General features: G+C 42.5%; 1 protein-coding gene across 1 annotated transcript in view; it reads right to left on the reverse strand.

Moving 5' to 3' along the window:
- Positions 1–928: 928 nt before the first annotated feature.
- LOC111222324 (protocadherin-1-like) overlaps positions 929–14,606 on the reverse strand; it is an 87,024-nt gene continuing 73,346 nt past the window's right edge. The window contains exon 5 of the mRNA XM_022746024.1: positions 929–1,299. Within this exon, the coding sequence (XP_022601745.1) occupies positions 929–1,299 (371 nt within the window). The remainder of the gene's footprint in view (positions 1,300–14,606) is intronic.

The raw sequence follows: 14,606 nt of genomic DNA on the forward strand, positions 1-14,606 counted from the left end.
ACAAGGTTTCATAAGAAAAGCCAATCATAATATGTCGGGTGAGTACTCTGCGTTTGGTCATTGCGACTCCGGGGTTACTGTGGCCAAGTCAACCGTTTTCATGATGAACGATAGGTCACAGTGCTCAGAGTCAGTGGAACATAATGTCAGTTTAAATGTTGCCACACAGCTTTCTCCACCAGTGGCAGCGCTCTACAGGGAGCAGAGGTAAAGGCCATTCTACCATGATTAGGGGTCGAAGGTGTGTGTGATTGCGTGGAGCGGATAAATGCCTTCCACAATATCGAGCTCCACTTCTGGAGATGGTTTCAATCAAGTTTAAACAGCAGCAGCAAAGAAAAGCTTAAATATGCTAAAATTCTGAGGCAATTTTTTTTTTCAGCTTATGCCAGACAAAAATATATGTAGAACACACCATTCAAATGTATTTACAGCACTGTACATTAAGATAGACCGTTTCATTTGATTGTTAGTCAAAAGTCTAAACTTGCCTTTTGATAGGGCCTGACTGGCTGTCTAGGAAATCATATCTAAAATGGCACAAGAGCACTGATCACAACTTTCAAATTCAAGAGATCACTTCACAGAATGGGACGTGGCTAACTACAACAATAATCACTTCCTACTAAAGTAGCAATTTCCATCTGTATTTCCTTTTGATCTGTTTGAATTGTATCCTTCAAGATTTAGTATAAATAAATCAGTGAGTGCATCAATTAACTGTGTGGAATTCTTAATAAATATGCTAATAACTTAATAATTTAAGGAGCAAATGACAAAAACAAGTGTCCATGCCAGTGATTGAATGAGTCACAGCCTATTGTTACCTACAAAACGGGCATTGGCTTTAGTGTGTGGACAGCCTGTTTCTCCTCCCCATGTGGGTATATCTTTCCTCATTTGTGCACCAATCAGATGATGATAATTCTCACAGGTAAATTTCTCTTTTTGGAGTGTGGGCAGAGGGGGAGGTGGGTGGGAACTCAGAGGCTACGCTCAGGGGCATCTCCTCTAAGGGGCAGTCCTGACTGGCGTCGTGACCGCTGCTGGAATAGGCACTGCGGGAGGGCGGAAGGCGCGATCGGTGCTCCTCGCCACCCAGCCTGACGCTCCCGTTTGCCAGGCGTCCCAGGCTCCCTCTCTCCTGGTAAGGCACGAAGGTGGAGAGTTTCGGGGGGTTCCTGGTCTTGCGTACAGGGGAGGGATGCCCGGGCATCCAGCAGGCGTCTGAGTGGCCCAATTCGCTGCACTCTGTCGTACAGTTTCCGGTCATTGCCACATCAGGGAGGGAGCGGATATCTGTGGGCAGGAGAGAGAAAACGCCGCCATCAGAGAGAGCTGCATAGTGACATAAACATCGGAGCAACATTCATAAAAGAAAAAAAAAAGTCATAAAAAGGCATTTGTGAATAGAAATGGTGTCATCCGAAACACCCCATGAAACCCACCCCCCTCCTTGAGGTCTTTGCAGCTGTTGCTAAGCAGTCAGCAGCAGTTGCTATGTAGCTGTTGCTATGCACTGTGTAATGAGCGCTACTGTGTGTGTGTGTAGTCCACAAGCCGATGTGATACATTCAGGAGACAGCATGCTGTGTCTATGTCATTTAGAAGTATCCAACAGCAGTTTGTCTGGTATATCTGTAATACAGTACATCATCGTATTGTTAACACGATCAGAAGCAACATATTGATCTCTATTCGAGGGCTGTGAATGCTGCTCCAGATATGTGTCACCATGGAGAAAGGACTACAGGGATGGACAAAATACTACAGACACACACGCTGCAGACGCAGAATTTGGTTACAAAGGGAATGGCTCCGTCCCTTTGGGCAAAACCACTGCTGACTGAGTTATTGATTGACAGTGCTGAAATGAGTTCCCTGCCCCTGATTATCATCCATTTTTTATTCAACTGCTCCTAATTAAATAAATGGGTCCATGACCCAGTGACCTCGTTTTAATGTACAATCTGTCAAAGCTCCAAAATAAGTTTGCCTCAGCTATCAGTCAAGAGGCTCACACAGTCTCTGAAAGTAAAACTGCACTCAGGAACCCATGGATTTGTTTACCAGAAAAGTGCAGCTGGCAAACAATAGACTTGTTAAGCAGCCCACCTGTTGACAAGCTAAACATACAGCCAAGATTAAATGGAAATACCACTCAATTTATCTTTGTTATCCCTTCAGTCTAGGACTAGGACAGCCAAATCAATGTCTGTGAAGAGAGGAACAGACAACTAAGATCCGCGAGTCTGTGATGTCCCCTGCATGTAAAGTTTTGATTGCTGTGATAAATGCATTACTGTAGTGCCACAGTGTTGTTCCCGCCGTGGAAGAACACGTCCATCACGGATGCTCGGACTTGTTTTGTGGCAACAGTGGGACAGTGTGTGAAAAAAGAGAGCAAATGTATTCACAGGGAAAGCGGAGAGGTTCGGCGCTGCACACACAACAAGCAGAAAGATGTTGCTGCATGTGAATGATGCAACCACAAGAGATGACGTATTAGAGGTGGTGGCGAGAGTTCATAGCTAACAGAGAAAATGCCAGCTTGACAGTAAGCCTATGAGACATAGCATCAGTATTGTACTCATGACCACTGGCAAGATAATTATCCCACAAAATGTCAGACCTCTGAGGCTGGAAAAACTGCATCTGGCCCACCAAGGCTTCAATCAATCACAAGCCAGAGTGACACAGCATGACTTTAAATCTGAAATTCCTTCAAATAAATGTATGGAAGTTATTTGTTCTCGTTTCGTTTCCCTTATTTATGTCTAAAATATTCATTTCTCATGGATAATCCACATACAATTGTCCCAATGTTTATTAAAATAATAATAATTGGACAAGAAGAATGCATAGCTTGATCTATTGTTGCGGTTAATCTCGTTGTTCCTGTAATCCTAAATAGCTAGATGTTTAGGCTTTTTAATACATTTACTTCACAATTGAGCAATGTTCTGCCTTACTCATGCTTAATTATATCATTATGCTTAAGTGGCAAACTCTCCTCTCTGTTTATGAGGCCAGTGCCAGTGAACTAAGATTCTTTTCAAATGAATGAACCACATTTTAATGCTTGATTAGGAGAGAAGAAACTGAATTTGGAGCTTTAGGAAAAGACAGGCAACCCAGGCATGAGTGTGTGTGCACACACTGCCTGATGCATGATGATTGGAGTTTCATTTTCTCAGCTCCGCTAAGAGCGTTGTCTGTATGCATCACTGCAGTGAAATGGACTCTTGCTACAAAAGATGTTCACGGGAAGAGACTTGGGGAGAGGGTTGAGGAGTACGCTTCTAAGCACAAGCACAGTCGTGTAGGCATCTACTCCAAAAGGATTTCACACTTGATTAAAACCTCTCCACAGCTTCCAGGAGGTTTATGCCACACCAAGCGGCCTCGTGTAAAATTAGATCCACAACTACAAATCAGTGTATGGACAAAAGATGTACATTTACACAGGTTTTCTAAAACACTTCACATGTCACAGTTGGGCATATTTATTATTTTATGAATTAGAAATTGCCTGTATGTGTGTGTGTGTGTGACAAGGTTTGGTATGAACACACGTACAGCTAACTCACAGTGAGGCACAAATATTTATATTTGCCTATTAAATGCCGAATTTCTCTTTTAACTCATTCAGCCTCTTTAAAGAAAAGATAAAAGACGTAAAGATTAACACTGATTTCCACATCTTCACTGACACTGACGCTGGCACTTTACTTTAGGTCGACTGTGTTTTGAGAAAATATAATTTGGACTTATTTAATGGAATGCCAGATAAAAGAAAACATGTAATATAAAATGATACCATGCACCGGTGACAGGAATTAAAGCACATACTGAACCGTGCTCATCATCATCAAGGGCCAGAAAATCAGCAATGACAGCTAAATACACCGTCTAACTTGCCAAAGTCTGCCATTTTCTTCCAACGGTGCCAAAGCACATATCACGCACGTCATCAAGAGAAAACATAGATGCTCTAATGCCAGCTATTTTAGTAGGCCATTACCTTGTCTGTTAGTGTTTCATCTAAATTTTATATGGTTTTATTTATAAAGTAGGTTTGACACATTGTCTGTTCTTACCAGACAATTTAACAAACGAGAGCTCTATATTCAACTGCAGCCTGTCACGTTGGAGTAATTGTTTCTACATGCTGTCATTAGTGTTCTATAGTGCAGATAATTTCCAGTCACACAGGTCAGTTCACAACAGTTATTCAACATGTAATAATAATAAATAGTTTATTGTTGTTACGACAGCATGTTATGATAGGGTGTATCATTTGTGAAAGCACAAGTTTGAACATTTGCTTGCACTGACCTTTCTGTCACACTCGAATCCATCTCCACAAAAAAAATCAATACTGATAATTATACTTTTGTGTCTGCCTTTTGCTGTGGCCATTAGCCATCTGTAGCTGTAGTACCCACTTACAGTGTGGCAGAGTACTGTACTGTCTGCTCTGCACATCAAAAGCACACTCCCACTCTGAGCTGCAACAATCATTGTTTGAATATTTGCTGGACACGATAAAGCAAATGAGTCAACCACGAGGTGAAGGAGCAGCCAAAGGCACACTGGGAAAATTGGTATTTTCTCACCCACTCAAACCTGTTTTCTGCTGTACCTATACCTGAAATAAATCTGCTCACAGTCTGGAACAAACCCTTTAGAGTTTATAGTCTTGTATGTCATGGATGGAGAGCCAAGGTGGACAATGGAGAACAGATGGGCAAACCACAGCACTATTATGCCAGTGGCTGGAACAGGCTGACTGGATTTAGGGAGCTTGTGATTTGGTTTTGAAGAGCAGTGACTCAATGACATTTCTTCCTCTCTGCAGAGCAGAGCTCTTTTCCTCTAGTCTTGGGGATAGATTGCACCTGCAGCTTCCTCCTTTTTTATATTGGGTCAGTCCCATATTCCCGCTTAAAGCAATATCATGAAATAAAAAAAAAAAAAAAAACAAGACAGTAATTTCCACCTTCCACCACCTTCAGTAGCACATCACACTGAAGCTTAACGAAGCTTCTAAAAGCACCTCCAATGCAGTAGCATAACATGCACTCCACAGTGCAGTTACAGAGTGGGGGTACACACAGAGCTTAACCCCCCGGCTGACAGATACATGTGAGGGGTGGGTTTGCATGCAGCTTGCATCAGTGTGCCAGTGGGAGGTGTTGAGTGTCTGAGGCAGGCTTCCTCATCGTCTGATCCCCTGCCCACGGGCATGGGGGAAGCTGCCTCTTCCTGAGATTTCACACTGCTCCTCTCTGTTTGATTGCAGCCTCTCCCCACCGGCTGCTTTCCAGCGTGTGCGCCACACTGCTATGATCGATGGCGAACAAATATGAGCGACCCACACCTCATGGAGGGATAACGGGGAAAAACAGCCACTATCGTTTGGGAGTGTGTGAGTGATATTAATGGTATATTTGTGGTCCCTGCAAACAGTTTATGTGGTAAATGACTAAAAAGTTCCAAGAAACAAAAGGAAAAAGAAGAAATATCCCACATGTGAGCAGACATTAGTGTCTGGTGCTGGCTATCAGTATAATAACTGTGTGTGAATGTATTCTGTGGTTGTCATCCTCCGTGAAGAAAAACAAAAAGAACCCAGGGTTTTGTATTTCTTTAGCTATGACATGTCAAGTCTTGTTATTCAAGTGCTCAGAACACTTCCTCACAGTAAGCAGAAGCTACCAAAAACAATCCTTTTTTTCCTCCAGAGGTGCATTTTTAAGAGAGGAAAACTTGCTACAAGCACACAAACATAGTGTTGACATGCACGTTTTTCCTTGCTCAGTGTAATGGAATACAAACCTTAGACGTGCACTTTCACATCTCAGGAGCAAAATTACAATGTGTAGGCTTGAAGGCTTTGTCACCTTGCCTTTAGAGAAAGTGAGATGTGAGATAAAGCTGCAGTTAACTATTTAGTGGCAGTGCTGTGGTGTTATTCTGCAGGTAATTGGCATGCCAATTAATTCCATGTGTTGTGCAGGATACTTCACGTACACAGCATCACCTGCCTCTTACACAGCCTTGTTGGATACGTTTATTTTTAAAACCTATTATAAATGTATTGTTAATTGATTTCATGTCTTTTGTTTCAGTTGTCAAAATGAAAATATATGAATACATCACTTTATAAGGAGATAATTCAGTCTCTGTTTGGTTTCTGGGTGTAAATGTTGTGGAAACAGGTTAATCACTGTCAGACTGTCTACAGAAGATGATGCCAGGATGAGAATTTGGTAGCAAAGTTTCGGGCACGCGTGTCAAAGTCTCAGTAAGGTCTGAATTCTCAGCTTCTTGAGCAGGCAAGCCTCTTGCTGACAAAGGCTGATGAGTGGACATGTCGGCCAGAGGCCTGTCAGGAAAAGCGCTGTAGATGGTTCAGTGGGTGATGGTACACCTCCTGTCAGTTCTCTCGCCATCCACCATTTTGTCTCAGAGTTCCTCTATTTGAAGACTGCCTTTTGTATCACTGCATTTGACAAAGCCTTAGCACCTGCTGACAGATCACGCTATGCACCAGCTCCTCCAATTGAGAAGTTGATATGTGGTGTGATATGTCAACCAATACTAAGGCTTTGTCAAACTGTGACACACACAAGGCATTGTCGGATAAAATAGATTCAAAACACTGGTGGAGGAATGTGAGGAAACAGGACTAAATCATAATATAGCTGCTTTTGTAAGTAATATAATCGTTTGTTGGCACACAGAGGTGTTTGTGAAATGCTTGTGTAGAGAACAGCTTCATGCCTCTGCCCACAACAATATGTCAGGCTTGCTGGTCAATTACTGACTGGAAATTGCATTCTGAACTTTAACAACACAATATTGATCTGCAGCAGCTGCCAATGCAAAAAAAACAAGAAATTATTTCTCATGAACATAAGAGATTCAGGTTTATGATTACCATCTAAGTCCAGTTTCAAGACTGTTCCTTGATTGATTTACACTTGGTCAAACCCCAGTATATGGCTGGAGCACGTACAGTCGATGTGTGAAATTGAGGAACCGCTGAAAACAGTTGACATCGTCACGTCCTATTTACATTCTGCCTAGTATCAGCTGGTTCCAGCCCTTTATTTGTTTGCTTCTCTCCTCCTCTCTGTGCTCACATATACAGTACTTTAATACAGCTGAATTCACAATAAAGCTGTTCTCATTTACATGTTTTTCTGTTTCTGTTGACAGATAATGGAACAAGTTTGAAATAGTGACTGGGACACAGTCCATTAAGACTACATGTTAACTTCTAAGACATTTCCAAGCTGCTTCGGTTAAAATCCTGATTTTATAACCACGATGTCGTCTGACGAAATCACCAAACACATAAATTAAAAGACAAAGACTGAGCTGTGACTTCAGCTGTATTTACTGTAAAATAATGACTCAGAGAGGAAGCTAAAAACACCAGAATATCTTTCTTATTTAGTCTCTCAAACAGAGCACAGCCTCCGTCTGGGTAACAAACTGCTGCTCCACCTCTCTGCCACTAGACACTCACAGAGATGGAGAGAGAGAGAGAGAGAGAGAGATAAAAGACAAAGACTGAGCTGTGACTTCAGCTGTATTTACTGTAAAATAATGACTCAGAGAGGAAGCTAAAAACACCAGAATATCTTTCTTATTTAGTCTCTCAAACAGAGCACAGCCTCCGTCTGGGTAACAAACTGCTGCTCCACCTCTCTGCCACTAGACACTCACAGAGATGGAGAGAGAGAGAGAGAGAGAGAGANAGAGAGAGAGAGAGAGGGAGAAGAGAGAGAGACAGAGAGAGAGAGAGAGGGAGAAGAGAGAGAGACAGAGAGAGAGAGAGAGGGAGAAGAGAGGGGGGGAGAGAGACAGAGAGAGAGAGGGAGAAGAGAGAGAGAGAGAGAGAAGAGAGAGAGAAGAGAGAGAGAGAGGGAGGGAGGGGCTATACTCTCCTCTAAGTAGCCAAGGTTTTTAAAAAAGACCAGTTGAAAACACTGCAGACTGTAAGAACCTGTTTGCACCAATTCAGTTTGAAAGAGCAATGGCCAATGATGACACTCCAACTAAGTCACATGGCATTAGGCTGACCAATGGTGGATCACTCCACTCAGTCAGTCAGTCAGTCAGTCAGTCAGTTACTCACGAACACTTGTGATTATAGGGTTGGCCCCGCTTTGTGTTTCTACTTAATAAATGGCATCTGCAGGGACACACAAAATACATTAGATATGTAAATAAAAATCAATGATTATATAATAAATAATTAATAATAATGCAGATGGATAAATTACATATCCATCCAGCCCATAGTATAGCATGTCCTGACCATAGATCTGCTGTTAAAGTTAAATTTACCTAAATCTCTCATTGGAGCAGTCGGCTCGGATAATAAACAGCGTTACTCTATACGCTGTGTTCAATCTCCTATTCATACAGAGAGCGCTTCAGGGACTCGGAGTAAAATGTGCATGTTGAGGTTGAAACGCATTAGTTAGACATCAGTGCCTAAATATAGAAATTTGCATTTGTTCCTTGGGCCAATGCAGGTATTTTATTTTATTAATGCTGTTCATTTAAATCTTTACTGTGGGCCACGCCACAGTTGATGTAGGATGTAATACTTCACACACGGATGCTGACTTGGATTAAAACATCGTATTAGTACAGTTAGTGCACAATTAGTAGTTCATATATATGTATATGTGTCCCATATGATCATATACAGAAAGTATATGTATAATATTATTCATTTGTCATGGTCCATGAAAATACAATCATAATTTGTATTTTAACAACATGTAATTGATATAATTAATTGAATAATGAGGAAATTTACTGCCACATAAACCACACAGATTTACTGTTTTAGTAATCGTATATTTCTGGGAGCCACGTGATGACCTGGTTGTATAATTACATTTAGACCCACTTTCCTTCTTTCTTTCTTTGTCTCACTCCTGAAATACGAAACCATGCATTTGATATTTCTGAGACGCTCAACATCTGACAGTCCACTCCACACAATTTTTCACCCATGTTCATCTTAGAATGCAGAAAGTTTTGTGGAGGTTTTGGTCGGTGGAGCATCAACTCTCTGTGGGGCGTGGAAGAGACACAGGCGGGGAAAGTGCGGCGGTGAAGTTAAGACAGCAGGGACTTGAAATGCCGCTCCCGTCCATTCACCTGGCGAATCTCTGTTCTCGAGCCAACAAAAAAGAATGAACTACCACTCATCAACAGGACAAACTCAGACTTTTCACGCTCGGCTGCCTTGTGCTTCACTGAAAGCTGGCGGGGAATCCATCCCGGACAGCTCATTACAGCTGCCTGGTTCTCATCTCCAGCGAGCGGAGTGCATAACGGAGCGATTGGGGAAAACAAGGGGAGGTGGAATCTGCTTTTATATTAATCAAGGTTGGTGTATAGATGCCACACATTGAGAAAAATAAAATGTGCAGTCCAAACATAGAAACTCTCATCCATGAACCGCAAACCTTTTTCTTCTCAGCCTGTGTTTCACTCTTTTATTCTGGTCAGCGTTTACCTCCCACCTCAGGCCTGTGTTAGTGAGGTGATGCAATACCTGACTGAGCAGATAATCAGCATGGAACATAAACAGCCAGACTCCCTCCTGATTATTTTAGGTGACTTTAACCGAGCAAACCTCAGCCACAAACTACCAGAAATACAGACAACATGTTAAATGCCCCGTTAAGGGTAAAAACACCACTGCTCTGCTATGCCATATTAAAGCACTCTGTTCTTCTCTGCTCCCCCTCAGGAAGGCACCAGGCCCAGACGATGTGTTACCCTCCTGTCTGAAAGTCTGCACTGACCAGCTGACCCCCATCTTCACTCGTATCTTCAACAGATCTCTGGTGCTGTGTTAAGTCCCCTCCTGTTTCAAAGGCTCCACAATCATCCCAGTCCCCAAGAAATCCTCCATCACAGGACTCAGTACTGCAGGTCTGCTGCCCTCACATCTGTGCTCATGAAGTCCTTTGAGAGAGGACATCGCAGGCCCCCCTGCTGGACCCCCTGCAGTTTACCTACAAATAGGTCAGTGGATGTTGCAGTCAACATCCTGCACCACTTCCTGCAACACCTCAACTCCCCGGGGACATATGCAAAGACCCTGTTTGTGGACTTCAGCTCGGCCTTCAACACTGTCATCCCACAGATCCTCCCATCTCCACCTGCTTCCTGACAGACCAGGAGCAGCAGGTGGGGCTGGGGAAAATCACACGCAGCACCCGGACAGTAAGCACGGGCGCCCCCCAGGGATGTGAGCTCTTCCCATTGCTCTTCCCACTCTACACAAACAACTACACCTCAGGAGACCCATCTGTTAAACTCAGACGACACAACTTCGCCCTCATCGAGACAGTGATGAGTCTGCACACAGACGGGGGGTGGAGCAGCTGGTCTGCAGGTGCGATCGCAACAACTTCGAGCTGAACATGTGGACAAAGACTGTGGAGATAACTGTGGACTTCAGGAAGACCCCCCATCCACTGCCCCCATCTCCAAGCACCTGAAAGCTCCTGATCAGTTCAACCTGCCTCAGGAGCTGCTGATCCTGTTCTACACTGCAATCATCGAGTCGCCTCTCTGCACTTCCATTACTGTCTTGGACACTAAACAAGACAATTACAGGCTACAGTGGACAGTCAGGAAGAAATGATCATTGGTGCCAACCTGCCCACCATCCAGGACTCAGGAAGCGGACAGGAAACACCACCGCAGTCCCATCACACCCTGGACACAAGCTGCATGAACACTGCACGCCCAAACACGTACCATCACTCTGATGAACGATCAATCAGTCATGTGATATCAGAAACAATCACTGTGATGCTAAGACATCCACTTACCTACAAATTATGTTTATATTAGGTTTAAACTCATACTGTGTAAATATCAATACATGTATATACTGTAGGTAGATATGTAAACATGCACATACTGGACAGAATCACCTGCTGCATGAATAAGTAACTTATTCCACTACCCAATATTCAGTTTAGCACTTCTTGCATTCTTCCCACGCCCTGCTGTTTCCTCCTGGTTGACTTGTATCGTGTATGTCTTTTGTGTTGTATATGGACATTATATGTCTCTTTATTATATATCGTGTCCATTATTGTCTGGACTGCATTTTTTCCATCTTTGCTCAGCTCTGTTATCCTTGACTCTGCTGTACGTCCACGTCTACCTCCCTGCACACTGATCCTGGTTCTGTGCACTGTGTGCAGGTACACGCACAGCCACTGAGAACTGGAGTCACATTTCTGGTATGCACAAACATACTTGGCCAAAAAAAATGATTTTCTTATCCCCTTCAGTTTTGAGTGTAATTTAATTAGAAAAGCTCAAAGTGTGTAGACTAAAACCCTGTGGTGTGAGGTTGTGACTGGACACTCAATAGTCTGATGATTTTTTTTTTTTTTACTTTTGGCTATTAAGAACAACTCCATTACAGATTCCACACAGGTAAAATAAGGAGACAGGGTGTTCATCAGCTTGAAACAAACTCGGTTGGAAAATGTTAAGAATACATCCTGACTGCATTACGTTTGCTAAGTTCTGCTTTCAGTGGACGTGTATGTCAACAAGCAGCAGAAGACTGTTTCTGACTGTTTAGCCAATAAAAAACGTGCTTCGTTTTTCGCTTAACAACTGGTGACAGCTGTGAGATTGGAAGTGAAGATGGATGGAGCAGAGAAAAATTAACACCAAAAATACACACCCAAACCTTCTTTCTCGAGCGTCGCTTCTCTTTCTTGCTCCCTATCCTTTGAATCCTTTCTCTTGCTTCAGGCTTTAACATCTGCAGTGTGTGGCTCTTTCTACCTCCATGGCCTCGTACCAGCAGCTACAAGATGTTTCTTCTTGTAGGAGCAGAAGAAGAAACAGTCGGCCCTATTGTGAATGTCTGTTGTATTTAAGCTGCTAATTTCCTCAAAGTGAATTTACAGAGGAACACTTCCAGTAATGTGCCATGGTTTGTCCTGACAGGACTCTTTCTGTTGGCTTTCTGTTGGTTATTTTACTTCCTGTCTTTGTCCTTTTGCCCTCTTTGGTGATTGTGTGCCCCACCCTAATGTGTTTCACCTGTGTTCAATCACCTGTGCCGCCCTGTGTTTGGCTTTTCTGTTTTGCCTGTTTAGTTCCTAGTTTTTGGGTTATTTTTGGATTTGTCGTTAGTGACTTTTTTTCTTATTAAAACCTCTTTTTCCACCAACTCCCTTGTGTTGGCTGCATTTGGGTCCTGTATGTACAACCCCTGACATAATGCGCTTTTCTACTCAGGTGGAAATATGTTACTACTAGTGTCTTTATTTGTGGGCCACACACTAAGCTGCCTCTGTTTAACCCAGCACAGAATTAACTTCTTGATTTAAATATAAAATGTGTTTTTTCTTGGAGGGGTGAAAGAAATGAAGTACTAAATATACAAACTGGATATTAGTGGCCAAAAAATTTGAGTATAACTCATCACTAATTTTATTTTCACTGACAACAAAATGAAAGTCTCCTTTACGTGTGATCTACAGCTCTAACTATCAAAGAAGGAATTATTCATCTCTTAGGATTTCCCCCATGGAGTTAATTCCAATGTAGCACTTTCATGCTCACTATCTTTCACTCATTGATCTTATTGACACGTAGAACGGATGTCTTCCATGATCTATTTGTTGTTCTTCCCCTTTCGATCAAGATCTTATCTCTTTGCTAATTCTGCCTTTGATCTCCACGGTCTGCAGAGTGAGACATGGTTAGCTTGGGAGACGTAACATTAGCTGCTAATTAGCCTTCACTTGCATAGACATATGAATAGAAGAGAGAAATGTTGACATATCCTCACCATGCTTCCATGTTGTGTGGGATGCATAACCTTGCCTGTGGTCTTGGGTGTTTCAGGACAACTTCTATCATTTGATCGTACATCATATCCTCAAACCACAAACAAAGTGGTCAGGCTCAGACTGAAGAGCAGAGTACTGTGTAGTCTGGATGCGTTCATACATATATCAGGACATGTGATATAAAGAGATATCTGTGGTAAAAGTTAATACCCAGAGATTTAAATAATACAGTCACAGGAGATGCATCATTTTCATGCCAAGTATAGACAAATATTCAACATAATCTCACAAAATCTGATCTTTAGAATCATGTAAGCGGTCCATACAGCGGCTAAATAATGACCCTGGAGAGGCCAAGCTTTATTTGAATGTTGTGTGTAGATAGCGAGTTGCTGCATGACTGACAATTCACTGGGAAAGTCAGCATACTAACGCAGTCAGACGGAAAGCCCACAATGCTCTGAACAATACAGCCATGCATTTGGAGCAGGACAATTCAAATTTACAACATGATGAATTATGAAAATTGCCTTTTGTGTAGCAGAGAGAGTCAACAGGAAAAGAACCGCAGCACTATCCCAGTGCTGCTCTAGCCTTCTGTACCCTCTGCCAGACGATAGCTTTTCTGACAAGGCTTTGATTAAGGGAAGGGGAGAAAAGATCACATGGAATCAAAAGGATGATTGAATATATAATTATTATGGAAAACTGCAAATTTCAGTCTTTAAATATCGAGTTCAGGAGAAACGCAAAACACAGAAGGCGGCAGGGGGTCATCATCTTGGCTTCTGAGGCCAGCGTGATTCCAGCCTCCCCTGTTGTTCTTTACTAATTCATTGCTTTCTGCTGCTTGTGTCTGATTGACTTTTATAAGCTTTGGCATGGCAAAGAAGGGTCAACATCCAGGTTCTTTGAAGCTGTTGAAACCCTCCAACTGGAATGATCCTTGAGCACAATAACACCCTTGACCTTAATATTTGGTGAGATATGGAATAAATGGAGGGTGGGGGCTGGGGTGTGGGTCAGGAGCACTTGGGCATATCTGGGATGCAACGTGTTTTAGTTAATTGAATGAGGGCTACACCTGCACTTTAGTGCTGTCTTGTGTATTAAAGGGGCATAAAAGAGCAATATAAATGTTTTATCACTTTAAAATAACATCAATGGACGGGACATACACTGCATTATGAGATAATAAAATGAAAATTTAATGAAAGGATGGGTAAATGAGGTCACGGACACAGTGCAGTAGTCTGGGTCTGTCTGTGACCCTGGATGTGCGTCGTTCAATCTCGACGTTCAGCATAAATGTAGAGACTTTTCAGGGATATTGTTTTTAATAAATTGGGTAAATTCACAGAGCTTTTTGTGCCGTGTAAATATGGCTAGTCGTGAGCTACATTGGGGCAATCAAGTGCAAGGGAGCCGTAGCAATAGCAACAACAAAGTGGGAAAAAGCAGTAAGAGGTGGGAAAAAATACAGCAAATGCACAACAAGAGTAAACATTGCTGTCACTTTTTTTTTTTTTTTTTTTTTTATGACAGTGGCTGCTCTCACCATCTGTTTTTTCAGCGCCTGTGGCGGCTGCATGTTTGATGGGTACCTCATCTCCAGGCTAGATACTGCTTCAAAGTAGACACTTCATCAGGATGAGTGACAAGTGTTGGGGCCTTGCAACATGACCATCTGAGATGGAGTTACCCAAAGGTAAAGTGAAAAAATCCATA

This window comes from Seriola dumerili, unplaced genomic scaffold (assembly GCF_002260705.1).
Source record: "Seriola dumerili isolate Sdu_G_001 unplaced genomic scaffold, Sdu_1.0 BDQW01000091.1, whole genome shotgun sequence".
Classification (NCBI taxonomy): Eukaryota; Metazoa; Chordata; class Actinopteri; order Carangiformes; family Carangidae; genus Seriola; species Seriola dumerili.